The following is a 14464-nucleotide window of genomic DNA, read 5'->3' on the forward strand; positions in this document are numbered from 1 at the left end:
TGTGTGAACCAACCTCAAGCAACAAGGCTGCACCACTCAAACAGCACATGGCTAAAGAAGTGAAAACCAATGAAAAAAAAAACACAGAGAGACATACAGGATGTGCTGGAAAACAGGCATGAATTTCGTATGTCACATGCACCAAATGTAAGAAAAAAATTTTTTTTTTTAAACATGGGGTTTGCATCTACACAAGTCATCACTTAGGTACGCGACCTCATTTTTGAAATGCAGCCCTGGTAGCTTAGAGACATATGCGTTAACTTCTTCGTGTATCAGGGAGCTTTAAAAATATTAAGTGCTCTGGCCTTACGATGTGCTTTTAGGATAATGTCCTACCTTTGGGTTGGGCGAGGTGAGAAAACGGCTGAACACGCCGTCCATGAATGTGGCAAGGGCGTCCCAGCGTACTGCTGACGGTGAGCTGAGTGAGCAGTGACCGTTGTCGGGATCTTCACAAGTAGCATGACGGAAACAATCAAAACAGTAAGTGAACAAGCGACAGCAAGAAGCAAACGCGGCTAACAATATTACAAAGGGTCCAAGTTTTCCCATCAGATGATAGGAACAGATCCTTATCCCAATCACGCTAACGCTAACGCAGTGTTTTCTGAAGGTCCACGGTAATACGGTTCCTTTTAGATTTCTTAAGAGGAAGCAGGTCTCCTGGGGCAGAGGTAGGCGTGTATTGGCTTTTTTTTTTTCCACTATGTGCCAAAGGCGGAGCAATTTCCAATGTCATCAATGTAATGCTAAACCTGCCTTAACGCAACCAGCAACTAGCTAATTAAGCTCACTTCACTTTCTCCTCGCACTATTTATAACGACTAAGAGTGCTTTGTATGAGGGAGCTCGAGATTAAAGAAAATTGCAATGCGCAAATGCTGTGAACCAATACTGCCATGAAGAACCAGACCCTTTCTTTTCCATGACCCACAGCCCATAAGATACTTCACAGGCTTACAATTTAGCTGCTTCCTGGTAATATGCTGTTGCAAAAGTAAATTACACATTGCCACTCCAACATCCTAGTCTTATCAATGCAGTTCTGCTGCACCTACATTAAAGTGGACCATAACAGTGTTCTGAAAAGCGTCCATCGTTCATAACGATCAAGGTGAAAAAGAAGACTGGATGGCAGAAATTAATGCCACTATTTTGGCTCCCCTCTATCCTTCCCACTTTAAATCCATCATAAGTATATGCCAATACGCTCAAATTTCTCAGCAATGTAAACTTAATTGCCACACAAAACTTCTCAATGGCGTACTCAACTGCAGTGGCACAAGGACAGTTGCTGACATACCATTTCCCACTTCAATCCTGGCTGCTAGCAGTGTCTGAAGCCACTGGCTGACTGTCTGGAAGCCAGCAATGGGGTTCAGAAGAGTGGCCAAGCGCACAGCTTCCGTCACATCCACCCTGAATTCTGAAGTGAGAAATAATTCGCAAAGAAAAAAAAATACCTTATAGCATACCCTGAAACTTGCCCTTCTCGTTTTTGTGCCTGCACTGTTTCAAGACATAAGATGCCAAACCAAACAGTAATATTCTGTGGTGGGCTCACTTAGTACTCTAGCACAAAGTGTTCAGAACACTTTGTGCAGAGCAGCCTCAGCTACAAGCACAGGCCTTTCCCTGCTGCAGAAACAGTCGATGTCACGGCACAGTAAGCTTGCCATAACCAATCAAAACAATGTCGCGCTCTACTGGACTTGTAACCAGGCTAGAAGTTTCATGGTTTAAAAAGTGGTAAAAAGATGAACACAGCAGAAGTGCTTGTCCAGCACACTTCTTCTGATGTGTTTGTCTAAGGCTTCGCTTTACCACTTTTTGATTTAGTGCCAAGACAGGTCAAAGAGCAGATTATGTGCACAATTTCTAAGTGTATTCCTTCAGCAATGTTTTGAAGCAATGCACAAGTTACTGGAAATCCTACATGAGACTGATTACACATTGGCACCTGCAAAAAAAAAAAGAAAAAAGGATACAGCTAGCATCTATGCAGTCCTCGTGTAGCATGCTGTCCATGAAGTAACCGCTAAATTTCTATATGTTCACTAAATGTCATCGCAGTCTCATAACTGCTAGATGCACAAAGTTGAGTGCCTAGCATCAACAACCTTTCATTTTCTTACGTTTAATAAAATATACGTGTGAGCTTCAGTTCTTGCATGCCTTGTCTTCAGCCATTTGATGAGTGCACTGTTCTCGTGCACCTCATAAACAAAAAGACAATGCACAGGTGAATACAACTTACTCCCTAAGAACGGTGCAAAGTCCTCATCACTGTCAAAGTCCAGCCGGGCATAAGCACATGCCGGGTTGTCATCTCGCGATGGTTGACCAACCTGAAATTTATGTGGTGTGGCTCAATAATTTGTCTTAGACGTGAAACACAAATACTACAAATACTTTGAAACTATTCACGGGAACGTTCACTAGACTAGCCACTTAGGCGCAAGGGAAAAATGCAGAAATTTGTACAAATGCACCAGTCCTTTGTTGACATGCTGAGAAGCAAGAGTGGTACTGGTTAACAGCCAGCTCCCATATGGTCACCAAGCAGGAGTCACACACAATCATCAGCAGCAACAGTATAACTACATACACATCCACTCATCCCTCCATATAACCCTGTCCTATGCCAGCTGCAGCCACCTTATCCCCACAAACTTCTTAATCTCATCCAACCACCTAACTCTCGACACCCCCTGCTACATTTACTCTCTCTTGCAATCCAGCCCATTACATTTTAATAACCACCAGTCAACTTGCCTTCACATTACATGCCTTCCCCATGCTCATTTCTTCTTGATTTCGATTAGGTTGTCATTAACTTATGGTGCTCCTTGATCCATCCTGCTCTGTTTTTGTGTCTCTTAATGATACATCTATCATTTTCCTTTCTATAAATCGGTGCACTGTACTTAATTTAAGTCCAACCCTTTTTGTTAGCCTTTACATTTCTGCCCAGAGGCGAGTATTGGTAAGATGCAGCTGTTATATACTTTCCTCCTGAAGGATATTGGTCAACTGCCATTCATCACCTGAGAGTGCCTGCCAAATGTTCTCCACCCCACTCTTATCCTCCTAGTTATTTCATTGTCAGCAGTTACTACCTGCCCTAAGTAGGTGTATTCTCTGACGACTTCCAATACACTGACATACAACAGATCGGCTCAATAATTCCTACACCATACAAACTAGTAGCTCATGCACAAGTATGAACTAAGTTTAATGAACACTCTGTCGACAGAACTTCTGCACAAAAAGGTTAGGCTGGCCTAGGTGCAGCAAGAAAAAAAAGGGTGGACAAACCTTCATCAGCTTTTCAGTGGCTACTTTGAAGAACTTCGGAAGCAGGTTTCGCACAATGTCCAGGCGTGACACTTCAGAATGTCGGAACAGGGCTGCCCACACTGGCAAAGTGATGTTGCTCACAGCCTGCGAAGAAAACAAAGGAACAGCAGATGCAAGTGTAGGAGGACAGGCAAATAATGACAAGCACGTCGATGCGTTTGACGCTGATGCTTACATGACTTGGATGCTGCATTAGAGACAACAGGACATCCAGGTAGGCTTGGAAGAGTTCTAAGGATGGCCGCTCAGCTTCTAAGTTCTGGGCAAGATTTGCACGGCAAAAAAGAACGGACCCCATTTGTAACCCTTTCCCAGCATGAATTTCAAGCACCAGAATTCTGAAATCAATCAAATGATTCCTGAAGAAAGGTTTTCTGGCGGGCTAGTTGGTGCTTCTCGTTCATGATTAAACTGTGCGAAAGAAACGGGGACAAAGACAACAAAACACATACACACACAGAGCGCAGTTTAATCTCTGTGTGTGTACAAGATTTCTTGTCTTTGTCCACGTTTCTTTCGCATAGTTTAATCATGATTCCTGAAATCGAGAGACTGTGGGCATGACCAGGTTCAAGTGGTAAATGCAATAGCTAATTATTAAATAGGAAGTCCACAGGTAACTGTGCGCTCCATACAGGGTGCAAGGTACTCAGACGCATGCGAACTGAGCAGAAGTGCTTCACAAATTCTGCCACATATCTAACAACAGCTGCAGCAACATAAAACAGGTAATGTAGCATAAACGACTTGTGGCAGTCTTTGTCAGACATAGGCAAATGGTCACAATGGTCCGGTAGAGCTAGCATGACATAGCCTTCAGAGCATGCATGAAAGCCCTTTCTTCGCAATGAGATGCTGTATGTACTAAACTGTGATAGCAATGTAGGTGTCTCATAAATCCAAAATAAAACTTAAGTTGCATATGTAGCAAAAGCACGGCCCTACAAAAATAGCCAAATTAGTCAGCACAAAGGCGCATCTTAAGTGTTGCATACAACTATCACCAAGTTCAGGAGTCCAAACATTACAATTCCTGTAAAGACCGAAGCATAGAATCCAGCCACAGTTCTGCTAACGACGACGAACACAGGCTTCGAGATCACTACAGCAATGTGAAATTTCCTCCACAACAGAATGACCATGCTGAAGCATGCATCGATGCAACAAAACTTCAAGCGAGAAATGCACTGGTTAAGAATTCAGCACCCGCCCCGTATGCAAATGCATTTTTTTCCCTTTTGTTCCTTACAGTGATCACAGAGCAAAAGAAATGCCAATTTTTAAAAAAATTCTCCGACATTCAATGCAATTGACCATTTGCGGAAAAAGTGAGCGCCACCTGTCGTGCAAACAGGGAAGCTCCGCTGGCACTTTTGGCTGGAAAGGTGTTCTCGAGCAAACATGTGCAAGGCAGTGTTGAGCACTTCACACGCGCTTGTTTTGTTGTTTTAGTGTTGTTTCTTTGCCGGAAACGTGTGTCTGCTAATGAAAGAGGGTGATAGAGAGGGCAAATGTCCCATTTCCGTTTTTAAAAACGTGTGGAGCGAAGGGTTTGCGCGTTGTAGCCTGAAAAACGACCATGTGTGGCAATACCTGCGCTCTGCTACCTCAACGGTACGCCGAATGACCAAGTGAAAATGTGTGTGAATGAGCGCCTATGCGCGGGCGAGTGTAACAGTATAATTAGATGCACTTTCCTAATGCGCACAGACGTTTACGTTTGCGTTTCCTTGATAGGGCAGGAGTTTCTGCTGGCTTCACACAGCACATTTTGCCTCAAGGCACACTTAGCTGATTAGTAAATGACCCGTCATACTAAATCATGGCTCACGCTGATGCGGCAGAGCGTTGCTTTGTGTGCTAACGGGCCACAGGAGCATTAGAATGCGCGTATGTACGTGAAGTTGCGCTCAGCTGTGCTCTTGCTGTTCAGGTAGCAGTTTGACATTGTAGCATTTATGATGAATGTTCATACTAGTACAGTTGAACCTCTATGTAACGAACCTCTATGTAACGAATTCCTGGATTTTACGAAATTTTTCAATTCCCCAGCACATCCCCCATTGAAGCCCATGTATAGGCGACCTCCATGTAACGAACTCGTTGCGGCAGTTGACCTTGATGTAACGAATCCGTGGCTCTGATCATCGAGCTGTATCTTGTAATGTTTTGCCCGAAATTTGACCGGGCAGTGCGCAACTTTAATGAATATTGTTTAAGTAAGTTTTTATATTAAAAGGTAAAGTAGACCGCGAGCAGAACGCTTGCAATCGCAGCAAACAAGCAGACCTCAGTGATGATGATGATGTTGAGCGCCGCTATCGCCGCTCCGTGGCAAGCGTAGCAACTTTTAAGCTTTCATTTTGTAGCTTGACACTAGGTGGCACTACTATGACAAATTTTTCGTGGTGTTGCGGCGCAGTTATGGTAAGCCTTCTTCGTCAGCGTGTTGACGTGTGTGTGTTGGTGTGTGTTTACGGTGTCGGTTCGTTACGATGAGTTCTGCTGTGAGGAAACGCAAAGTTTTGTTGCTTGAAGATAAGCTCTCGATTTTGAATGCGGTTACCGCCGGCGAAAAAAAGAAGGATGTCGCTGCCCGCTTCAATATACCAGCCAGCTCCCTGTCAACCATTCTTGCTGCAGAACAAAGCATCCGCAGTGCGATGGAGTCGGGCACAAGCGCCCAGGAGAAAAGACTGAAGACGCCGACGTATGCTGATGTGGACAACGCCGTGTTTGCATGGTTTTTGGACAGACGAGCACAAAACGTGCCCATAAGTGGCGCGATTTTGCAGCAGAAAGCCATAGATTTTGCTTGTATCCTGGGCCACGACGACTTCAAAGCGAGTAACAGCTGGCTACAAGGATTTAAAAGCCGGCACGGTGTCGTCGGAAAAGTGGTATCTGGCGAGTCTGCCTCCGCAGACAGCGATGCTGCTGCCTCGTGGGTGGCCAAGAAGCTTCCCGGCATTTTCAGCCACTATGAAGCTGCCGACATTTATAATGCTGATGAGACGGCCCTGTTTTTTTAAATGTTACCGAGCCGCACGTTCTCACTGAAAGGAGAAGACTGCCGCGGTGGAAAGCAAATTAAACTCCGCGTGACGGTTTTGCTTTGCGCCAACACTGATGCCAGCGACAAGCGAATCCTGTTTGTTATTTTCCGCAATGCCCGATCCGGATGTTTTAAAGGAACAGGGCGGATGCCAGTAAAATATGTGGCAAACTCCAAAGCTTGGATGTCGCGGGCAATTTTTTACGACTGGCTGAAGGAGCTCAACCAAGATGTCAAGCGACAAGTTCGCAGCATTTGTTTGCTGCTTGACAACTGCTCCGCGCACCATGTGGAAGGCCTACAGCTTTCTAAGGTCGAGCTGCAGCATTTGCCACCTAACTGCACTTCTCTGGTACAGCCCTTAGACAAATGGGTTATTAACAGCTTTAAATGCTGTTACCGGCGTCGATTGATACAGAAGATGCTCCTGGACATCCGCCTTGAATGGCCAACAAAAGTGGATATCTACCAAGCAATCGAAATGCTTGCTGCGTCGTGGCAAGAGGTCGGATCACAAGTGATCACCAATTGCTTCGCCAAGGCTCAGGTAAATAAGGCCATTCAAGCTACAGTCACTGAAGACGAACCTTCAAGCCCACCCGAGGTCGCAGAAGCGTGGGATGAACTACGCATGAACGGTGGGGTGCCCGACGGTGTCGAGCTGTGCAACTTTTTGTTCGTGGACAACGGCGCCGTGGCTACGGAAGAGATGACTGATGCGGCACTTGTCGAAACCGTTAAAGATAGCCTTGAAGGTGACGGTTCGTCAGAGCCTGATACGTTTTGTGCTGTTCCCACCGCGAGGGAACTGATGGACGCGGTGGACGTTCTGCGCCATTTCGTCGGCTCGCAGGACGATGAAGCAGCCATGGATGCCTTAGTTTCCTTGGAGCGCCGAGTAGTGGCTTCGATCGGGCAAAAACAGCAAGCGAAAATTACGCAGTTTTTCTCTATTAAATAAATTCTTTGAATGGCGAGTTCACTTGAATTGATATCTGTCGAATTTTTATTTCGTTTTGGCATAATCCTTACCAGTCTTAACCCAAAACTGCATGTAACGAAAACCTGGATATAACGAAAAATTGCGAACTTTTTTCAATTTCGTTATATCCAGGTTTGACTGTATATATCATTCGGTTTTCGTGCGTCGATGGCAAAACTCTTCCAAACGACCGAGGAATGTGCATTTGGCAGTAGGCGCGAAATAGAACAGGAACACCTGTTTCGAAACGTGCTGGATGTGCACATTACTGGCCCCATCAACGGGTTCGTCTTTTGCGCCTTGTATCTCGTCACGGCTTTTATTACATACAAGTCTTGCTGTTGTAGAATGTGTAGTTAGATTAGATAAAAACGCATTGCAGTTACATGGCAATTACAGCTCACATCAGCCGCCGCACTACAGTGGAGGAATGCACAGCCGGCTCATGTTTTCCAACCAAAACCAAATCGCCTATAGAGGGCGCTGACTGCACCTTCACCAAACATGCGCCGAAACTTTTCCGCAAATGGTCAATTCATGCGGCACAGTATGTGTCAGCCTTAGCGTTCCCCCTGGACGACGCAGCCACTGCTGCTGACTGGTTCGGAGCGTGCAAGCAGGCGGCATGACCCCGTCGATCGAAGTGTGACACGACATAACCCCTTTCCACTATCCCCACCCCTCGACTCTTGACTGGTGACTGCGGAGTCCCTCAAGCCACCTGTCAACTCCCAGCCTCCGTTCCCTCTCCCCATATCCCTCTTTTCCCTAAAGGTATCCCCCTCTCCACTTTGCCTCCACCCAAACGAGGCTTCACAGGCCAACGCCGGACACGTTTTGCGATAATGGGTGCTCTAATGCTGACGCATTAAAAGTTGCTTCAAACGCCACTCACCCAGTGTGTTAGACAGTTCTGTCCCAGGTTCGCGGTGACTGAGCACAGTTTCTTCAGAAAGAGAAAGGAGGCCTCATTCAAAGGCTCGCTGGATGCAGCCCTAAGCAAAAGCAAAGCAAAAGGTTAGGAGCCCCAATCAAAAGAACTGCAACTCGCTCGCTCTCACTTCAAAGCAGAGACGATGGTGTCCAGCGTGTGCTGGTTGAAGAGTGTCAGCAGTGGCTTCCGCTCATCAGGCTTTCCCTGCAACCAAGTGAGAGCCCATATAAAGAAAATCAGAAAAGATACAATGAAGATGTGACTAGTTAAATAGTGCTAAAACCAAAGTTATGCATCATTCAAGGTCAACATGACCATACAAGGTTATTTTATTCAGTACTGCTTTGTTCACGTCATAGGACATCTGTAGTAAGTAAAGTAAAGCAAAGCTTTATTCATTTAATCAGGTGTGAAAAGAAGTCACAGGAAAACCACATAGAGCTTGACACGCCCTCGACCTCTGGTAGATATATATTGAAGAGTAGGGTGTCTTTTCGCAAATAAGGTGTCAAAATGGCAGGCTTTACATTTCATTGAGTAAATAATTTTATCAACGTTGTGTACAGAGTCATGACCCATCACAAAATGAAAACAATATTACAATTTCATACAGAAACAATACTCCGTGCATTTCGCTACAGCGACACTGGTAGTAGGTTACAAGTAGTGCATTCTGCGATAGATAGATTAAGCTACATTTGGCTCTTGGCACTTAGGTCTGGAACTAGCGCGTATGACATGGTTCATTACACAAAAGAGGCTGCTAAAAACAAATCAAAGTGGCACAGCTAAGAGACATTGGCCTTGTGAAATACAGTAGAATCTCAATAATGCAATCAGGGCTGATACAAATTTTGGGATGATACAAATTCATCGAATCCCAAGCCTGGTGTACGCTCTGTACAATGTGCACAATTTTGGGAATTATGAACACTATCCCATGCCCCTATGGCTGATACAAATTCACGAGCCGAGATCAGCAGTCACGCTGCATTTAACGCAAGCAGTAAGTGGTGACATATGCGTGTAAATAAATCCCGTCAGCTGCTAACAGATTTTCGTGAACGCCTTTTCTGTGCTTCTGCATATGGATTTTGTTCGTTGTGGATGATGCAAATCTCGGATGATACGAATATTTTTCACAACCTTTTCAGATTCTACTAACAAAATCTCGGTGACATGATTACGACTGATCCAAATTTCGAATTTTCGAATTTCAAATTCGAATTTTAAAAATGTCCCGGTTAGAGTGTGCAATATAAAATACGCCATGGGTCAGGATGATTCGAACTATTTCTCTACCAGCAGCGCTTGGTGATGATGATGCTGTTGAAAACGGTCTATACTTGGCAATGTGGGGGGAAAAGAAGCGAACATTATGGACATTTTTGGCCAAAAATAAGCCAGGCCAATGTTTCAAACCCCTCAGCGCCAAGCGTTACTCGCTCTGATTGCAGGCGGCAGGCTTCGCCACACTGCACAAGTGGTGTGCAGTGGTGCGGCAAGCATTCATGCCTTTAAGTCGCACTAAAGCCTTGCCTGCATCCGGTTATGAAGGCCCTTTCTTTTAAAGATGAGGTGGAAATACTGAAGAAAGTCAACGATGACCCAAAGAGGACGTGTCCCGACTTAGAGCTAAACCTAGCACCGTCGATGCTCTCTGCACCACTATTGGGCAGTGGCATATAGTCACAACGAATACGTAGTTTGACGCAGTTTGTCGCATTTTATTCGACGACAACGAGAGGAAAATAGTACAAAAGAACATTACAGACTTTCTCGGCAGAAAGTAATACTGCCAAACATATAAGGTTGTATTTCATTTGTTTACGCACTCAAAATGGCTGTTTTGGATTATACAATTTCTGGACTATACGAATATTTTGCATGTTTTCGGAGAACTGCATCATCGAGATGCTACTCTATATGGTGAACGGCAAGTCACGAACAGCTCAAACGTAACATGACTTTCAGATCAAAGTGCTCCTTGAGCCATATATTTTGTTGTGTTCTTCACATAGACGGAAGTCTAGCCTCAACAAATCTGCCCAGCACTAATATGCCGGGCATATAGCAATATGCCCAGCAGTAATGGTTCCTAGACTATAAATTATACATTCAGCAATATGCCCAGCACTCACTTTGGCATTTGTCACTTTAACTTGGAAGCAGCACGAGTGATGTGTTTTAATAAGCAAAACACTTATTTAGGCCAAACAAAACCATTTTGTGACACAAGCCAATAAAGGCTCAGCAAATTTCATTCACCTTCAATAATGACAAAACAGAAAGTAAAAAAAAAAAAAAGAAGTCAGAGGCTGTAACTGTTACAACTGCCACTAGTATGTATTTTTTTTGTGTAAAGATTTTAAACTTTCTTTCTATTACAATAAACTTAACTCCTCAAAGCTACAAACACAAAATTAATTATAATTTATAAAGCTACATCAGGTTTCAAAGTATCAGTCTGTCTCTAATATTATTCAGCAGTTCTGACCCGAGCAAAGAATGTGCTATGGCAGTAGCGTGTCGTAGAAAGCAACGTAGTGCATATACTTCTCAAGGTAATAGTAAGACAACTCCAGCAACATGACTTCTTACTCCAAGGTTTCTGCTCAACCAAATTCGTGCTGCAGGCAGCCACTAGAAAGGCACTGGTTATCATCTAAGGAACAGTGTTCAAACCTTGCGGCTGAGCACTTGCAGGAGGCACTCGGCGGCCTGGATGCGGAGGTTCACATCGGCAAGCAGGAAGCAGAAGATGCGCGGCAGCAAGCCGTCCGAGCCCATCACTTCAGCCAAGGGTATCCACTCCACAAAGCCCGCCATGGTGAGCAGGGTGGTCTCTGTCAGCTGCCGGTGAAGTGCCAACTGCAAAGGCAAGTAGAGCGGAATGGAGCAATCAAACGGCATAGGTTCCAACAGCTTTCAAATACTACTTGGTTGCGCATTTTAGTTTTCCTCGAAGACATAAAATTTTTAAGACTGCGCCAACACCTAAAGTTCAGCTTCTATTTTTTTCTTCAGCTTGGAATGAGTGCTTTAAATAAAAAGTGCTGTTCTGAACCAGGGCCAGACAATTATACACGTGTACCGTTGCCATACCTCTCTCTATTTCCCATATCTTCCCCCTTCACCCAAGAACGCTTGGCTTCATTTAGACTTGAAAAACAGTCAGTGGGCCGTAGCAGAGCATGCGCTCCTTTTTCCCACGCCTTAGTTCTGGCCTTCAACAATGTTGTCTCCCACGTCATCCTCTTCTATCCAGCAAACAAGTCATATATCCAGGGACTGTAACACCAAGCGAATTCTTTCACTGTCATCGCCTTCAGTACATATTCGCTGGGTGGAACAGCATGAATGAGAACATGCCAAATGTCTATTGTGACCAGGCATGCTTCCTATGAATGTCTTACAAAATACAGTGGTCAAGTGTGCTGTAGTCTCATGTTCCTTCCGAAGAAGGCAAAGAGCCTGTTGATGGTGCGCCTTACGTATAAACATGAATTTACTCCAGCTAGCCTAGCTTTCTAATGCCTTCCTCACAAAGCGCACATGGCACGACAGCGAAAGCATTCCCACGTCACTTTTGAGGACAGAATCCAACGAGGAGGCATGCTGTTTCTGACAGAACATGCCAGCAGCATTGTGGCGACGTCAGTGTCCTTCACCTTTGTCACAGCAATGCATCTATTCAGCAACACAGCAAAAAGAAGGCACCACTCAATGTGGCAGATCAAGCGCACAGCACTGAGTGAGCAGTGCACTCGAGGCAAGGTCAGAGTTGCCTCAGATGTGTTCCTCCATCACCCGTTACACACACTAAAGGAGAAATGACATTTCCAGCTGCTGCATACAACTGTGCATCCTCTTCCGCAGAATTTGTGGTGCAACAGCGCAATGGCACGAGGCCAAAGGAAAAGAAGGGACGAAACACAGTGCCAGTTCATGTTGTACAGCTTCATTCTTGTACAAGAGGCACTATTTCGTCGTCTTGGTTCTTTGAACCATCTCGATTCAACCCTGTCATCGCCATCGCTTCGGGCAAAACAAATCATGTCTGACCAACGTGCCCACCAGTTCATGTTGTACACTTCCACAGCCCATTTTCAAAAAGAAAAAAATTGCCTCAGCTAATAACAAGTGAATATGCGTGGCTATGGAACTTAGAAACAAGTACTCACCTCCTGGTTGTTTTCCGCAGCTTTGTGGTTGTCTCTCTGCAAAAATTCACACAGACAATGAACAAAACCATTTACTGGAGAATACTTCCTGAATGCACGCTAATGTAGCGTCATGTGTGCAAGTAAAAAAAAAGGAGGACAAGCAGCAGGTCAAGTCACTGCTATTTGAAGCTCCTGGCTATTTCCATTGCAAAATAACAGTAAGTCATTACATAGTGAGATGGCATGAGCTCGAAGCACACTGACATAATTGAGTGAACAGTTCAAAAGGCAGATACAAGTCCAGGCACTGCGAGAGCTGGTAGTTTTGTCACTGGTGAAGGGGAATACATGACATTTGAAAATTAGAACGCCGCATTCTAAAATCTGTGCTTGCACGTGCTGTTCTTTAGAATTTGTACGTCACACAAAATAATCGGTTATTAATTCTATGCACACAAGTGCTTTACCAGGTCATCCCATTCATTTCACATAAATCGCTCAGCTGCGCAACATTCTAATCTGCAAATGAACTTCTGTCTAACCCAAGGCTCGTGGGCCCCATGCACATATCGTGGGGTGCCAGCAGTCGGCTGAACAACTTATGCTTATCGCTAATCTTTCAAATGGGCCTCATGAAACAGTTCAAGACAAATTCAGTCCCGTGTCACTCACCAGGTCTCGGTACCGGGTGTAATGAGTGTCAAGCGTGCGCACAAGGAAGCCGCAGATGGCCGGCAGATTGGCCACGAGTGCCTGGTAGAGGTCTCGCCTGCGCTGCCCCTGCACTGTCTGCAGGTCAACCACATCCTCGGCTAGCCGCAGGAACGTCAACAGCACCAACTCCTTCTGGGTCTCCTGCATGCATCAAGGGTGGATGAGCATGGTGATCGGACATCTCTCATTTGGCTTACTTCAACAAGACATGTATTGGGCCAGATGGCTTCTATCAAATGATAATAAAATAAAAAAATTTGAAAGGTAAAACAGAATAGTGTACTCTAAAATGGAATACAACAGAATGTAATACTAATAAGATAAAATTAGCTGTCGCAGTGGATCAGTGTTTACCGTGCTCGGCTGCTGATCTGAGAAATGCGGACTTGATCCCGGCCGCAGCAGTTGCATTTCGAGGCGAAATTCTAGAGGCCCGTGTACTGTGTGATATCAGTGCACGTTAAAAAACCCCAGGTGGTCTAAATTTCTGGAGACCTTCACTACGGCGTCCTTCATAGCCTGAGTCGCTTTAGGACATTAAACCTCCATAAACCAATGACACAAAATTATGAAATAAGAACCTTTAGGCACATCAAGTGAAATCTGCAAACAGATGAAGGGAGGTAGCAATGAACACCGAGTGGGGAAGCTATCAGACAGAAAACAAGCAACAAGTCTCTTTAATTGTGTTTCCTCTAAACTTGCGCAATGCCGACCTCTCTTTATTTTTTAGCATAAGTCTGAAAGACTCCTGCCACCATATTCTTTCATTTCAATTCACAACAAATGAAAGAGGCTGAAGTAAAAAAAGCCATAGAAGTTGGCTTGCGTAGCCTTCTTTCTCACTTCGCACTGACAGCAAAAAAAGAACTAGAGTGGCAGAGAACACACAATATGTATCTGTGCTTGAAAAAATGACAAAAAAAAAACGAACATAGCCACACACTATTCATGCGGCATGGCTTTAAAAGTGATTGCAACTTGATTGTAGATTTCTTTGACTTTTTACGCAATTAGGCCACTTTAAGTCATGAAACATTTGCGGCACAAAATGAACAAAGACGAAAGAAGGAAACATGCAAGACACACACCACCCTCCCTTAGTTTTCATTCGTTTTGTACTGCAAATATTTCCAGCCTGAGGATGACTCGGCAAAAACAATTCGGCAATGGAATCGTTTGCCAGCCGCTGTTGTACAGCTTTCTTCCAGTAACGCGATTTATTATTTAAGAATGATAAAACCTGCTTG

At 44.6% G+C, this 14464-nt stretch overlaps 1 protein-coding gene across 1 annotated transcript in view; it reads right to left on the bottom strand.

Moving 5' to 3' along the window:
- Positions 1–14464, bottom strand: part of Ranbp21 (exportin-5-like protein Ranbp21) — a 43462-nt gene that overhangs the window by 25410 nt on the left and 3588 nt on the right. Inside the window, exons 5-14 of the mRNA XM_077666318.1 lie at positions 13173–13355; positions 12519–12554; positions 11020–11205; positions 8462–8538; positions 8296–8395; positions 3539–3622; positions 3322–3447; positions 2261–2351; positions 1307–1429; positions 340–452 (exon numbers count right to left, since the gene is read on the bottom strand). Coding sequence (XP_077522444.1) covers positions 340–452; positions 1307–1429; positions 2261–2351; positions 3322–3447; positions 3539–3622; positions 8296–8395; positions 8462–8538; positions 11020–11205; positions 12519–12554; positions 13173–13355 — 1119 coding nt within the window. The remainder of the gene's footprint in view (positions 1–339; positions 453–1306; positions 1430–2260; positions 2352–3321; positions 3448–3538; positions 3623–8295; positions 8396–8461; positions 8539–11019; positions 11206–12518; positions 12555–13172; positions 13356–14464) is intronic.

This window comes from Amblyomma americanum, chromosome 5 (genome assembly GCF_052857255.1).
Source record: "Amblyomma americanum isolate KBUSLIRL-KWMA chromosome 5, ASM5285725v1, whole genome shotgun sequence".
NCBI classification, from domain to species: domain Eukaryota; kingdom Metazoa; phylum Arthropoda; class Arachnida; order Ixodida; family Ixodidae; genus Amblyomma; species Amblyomma americanum.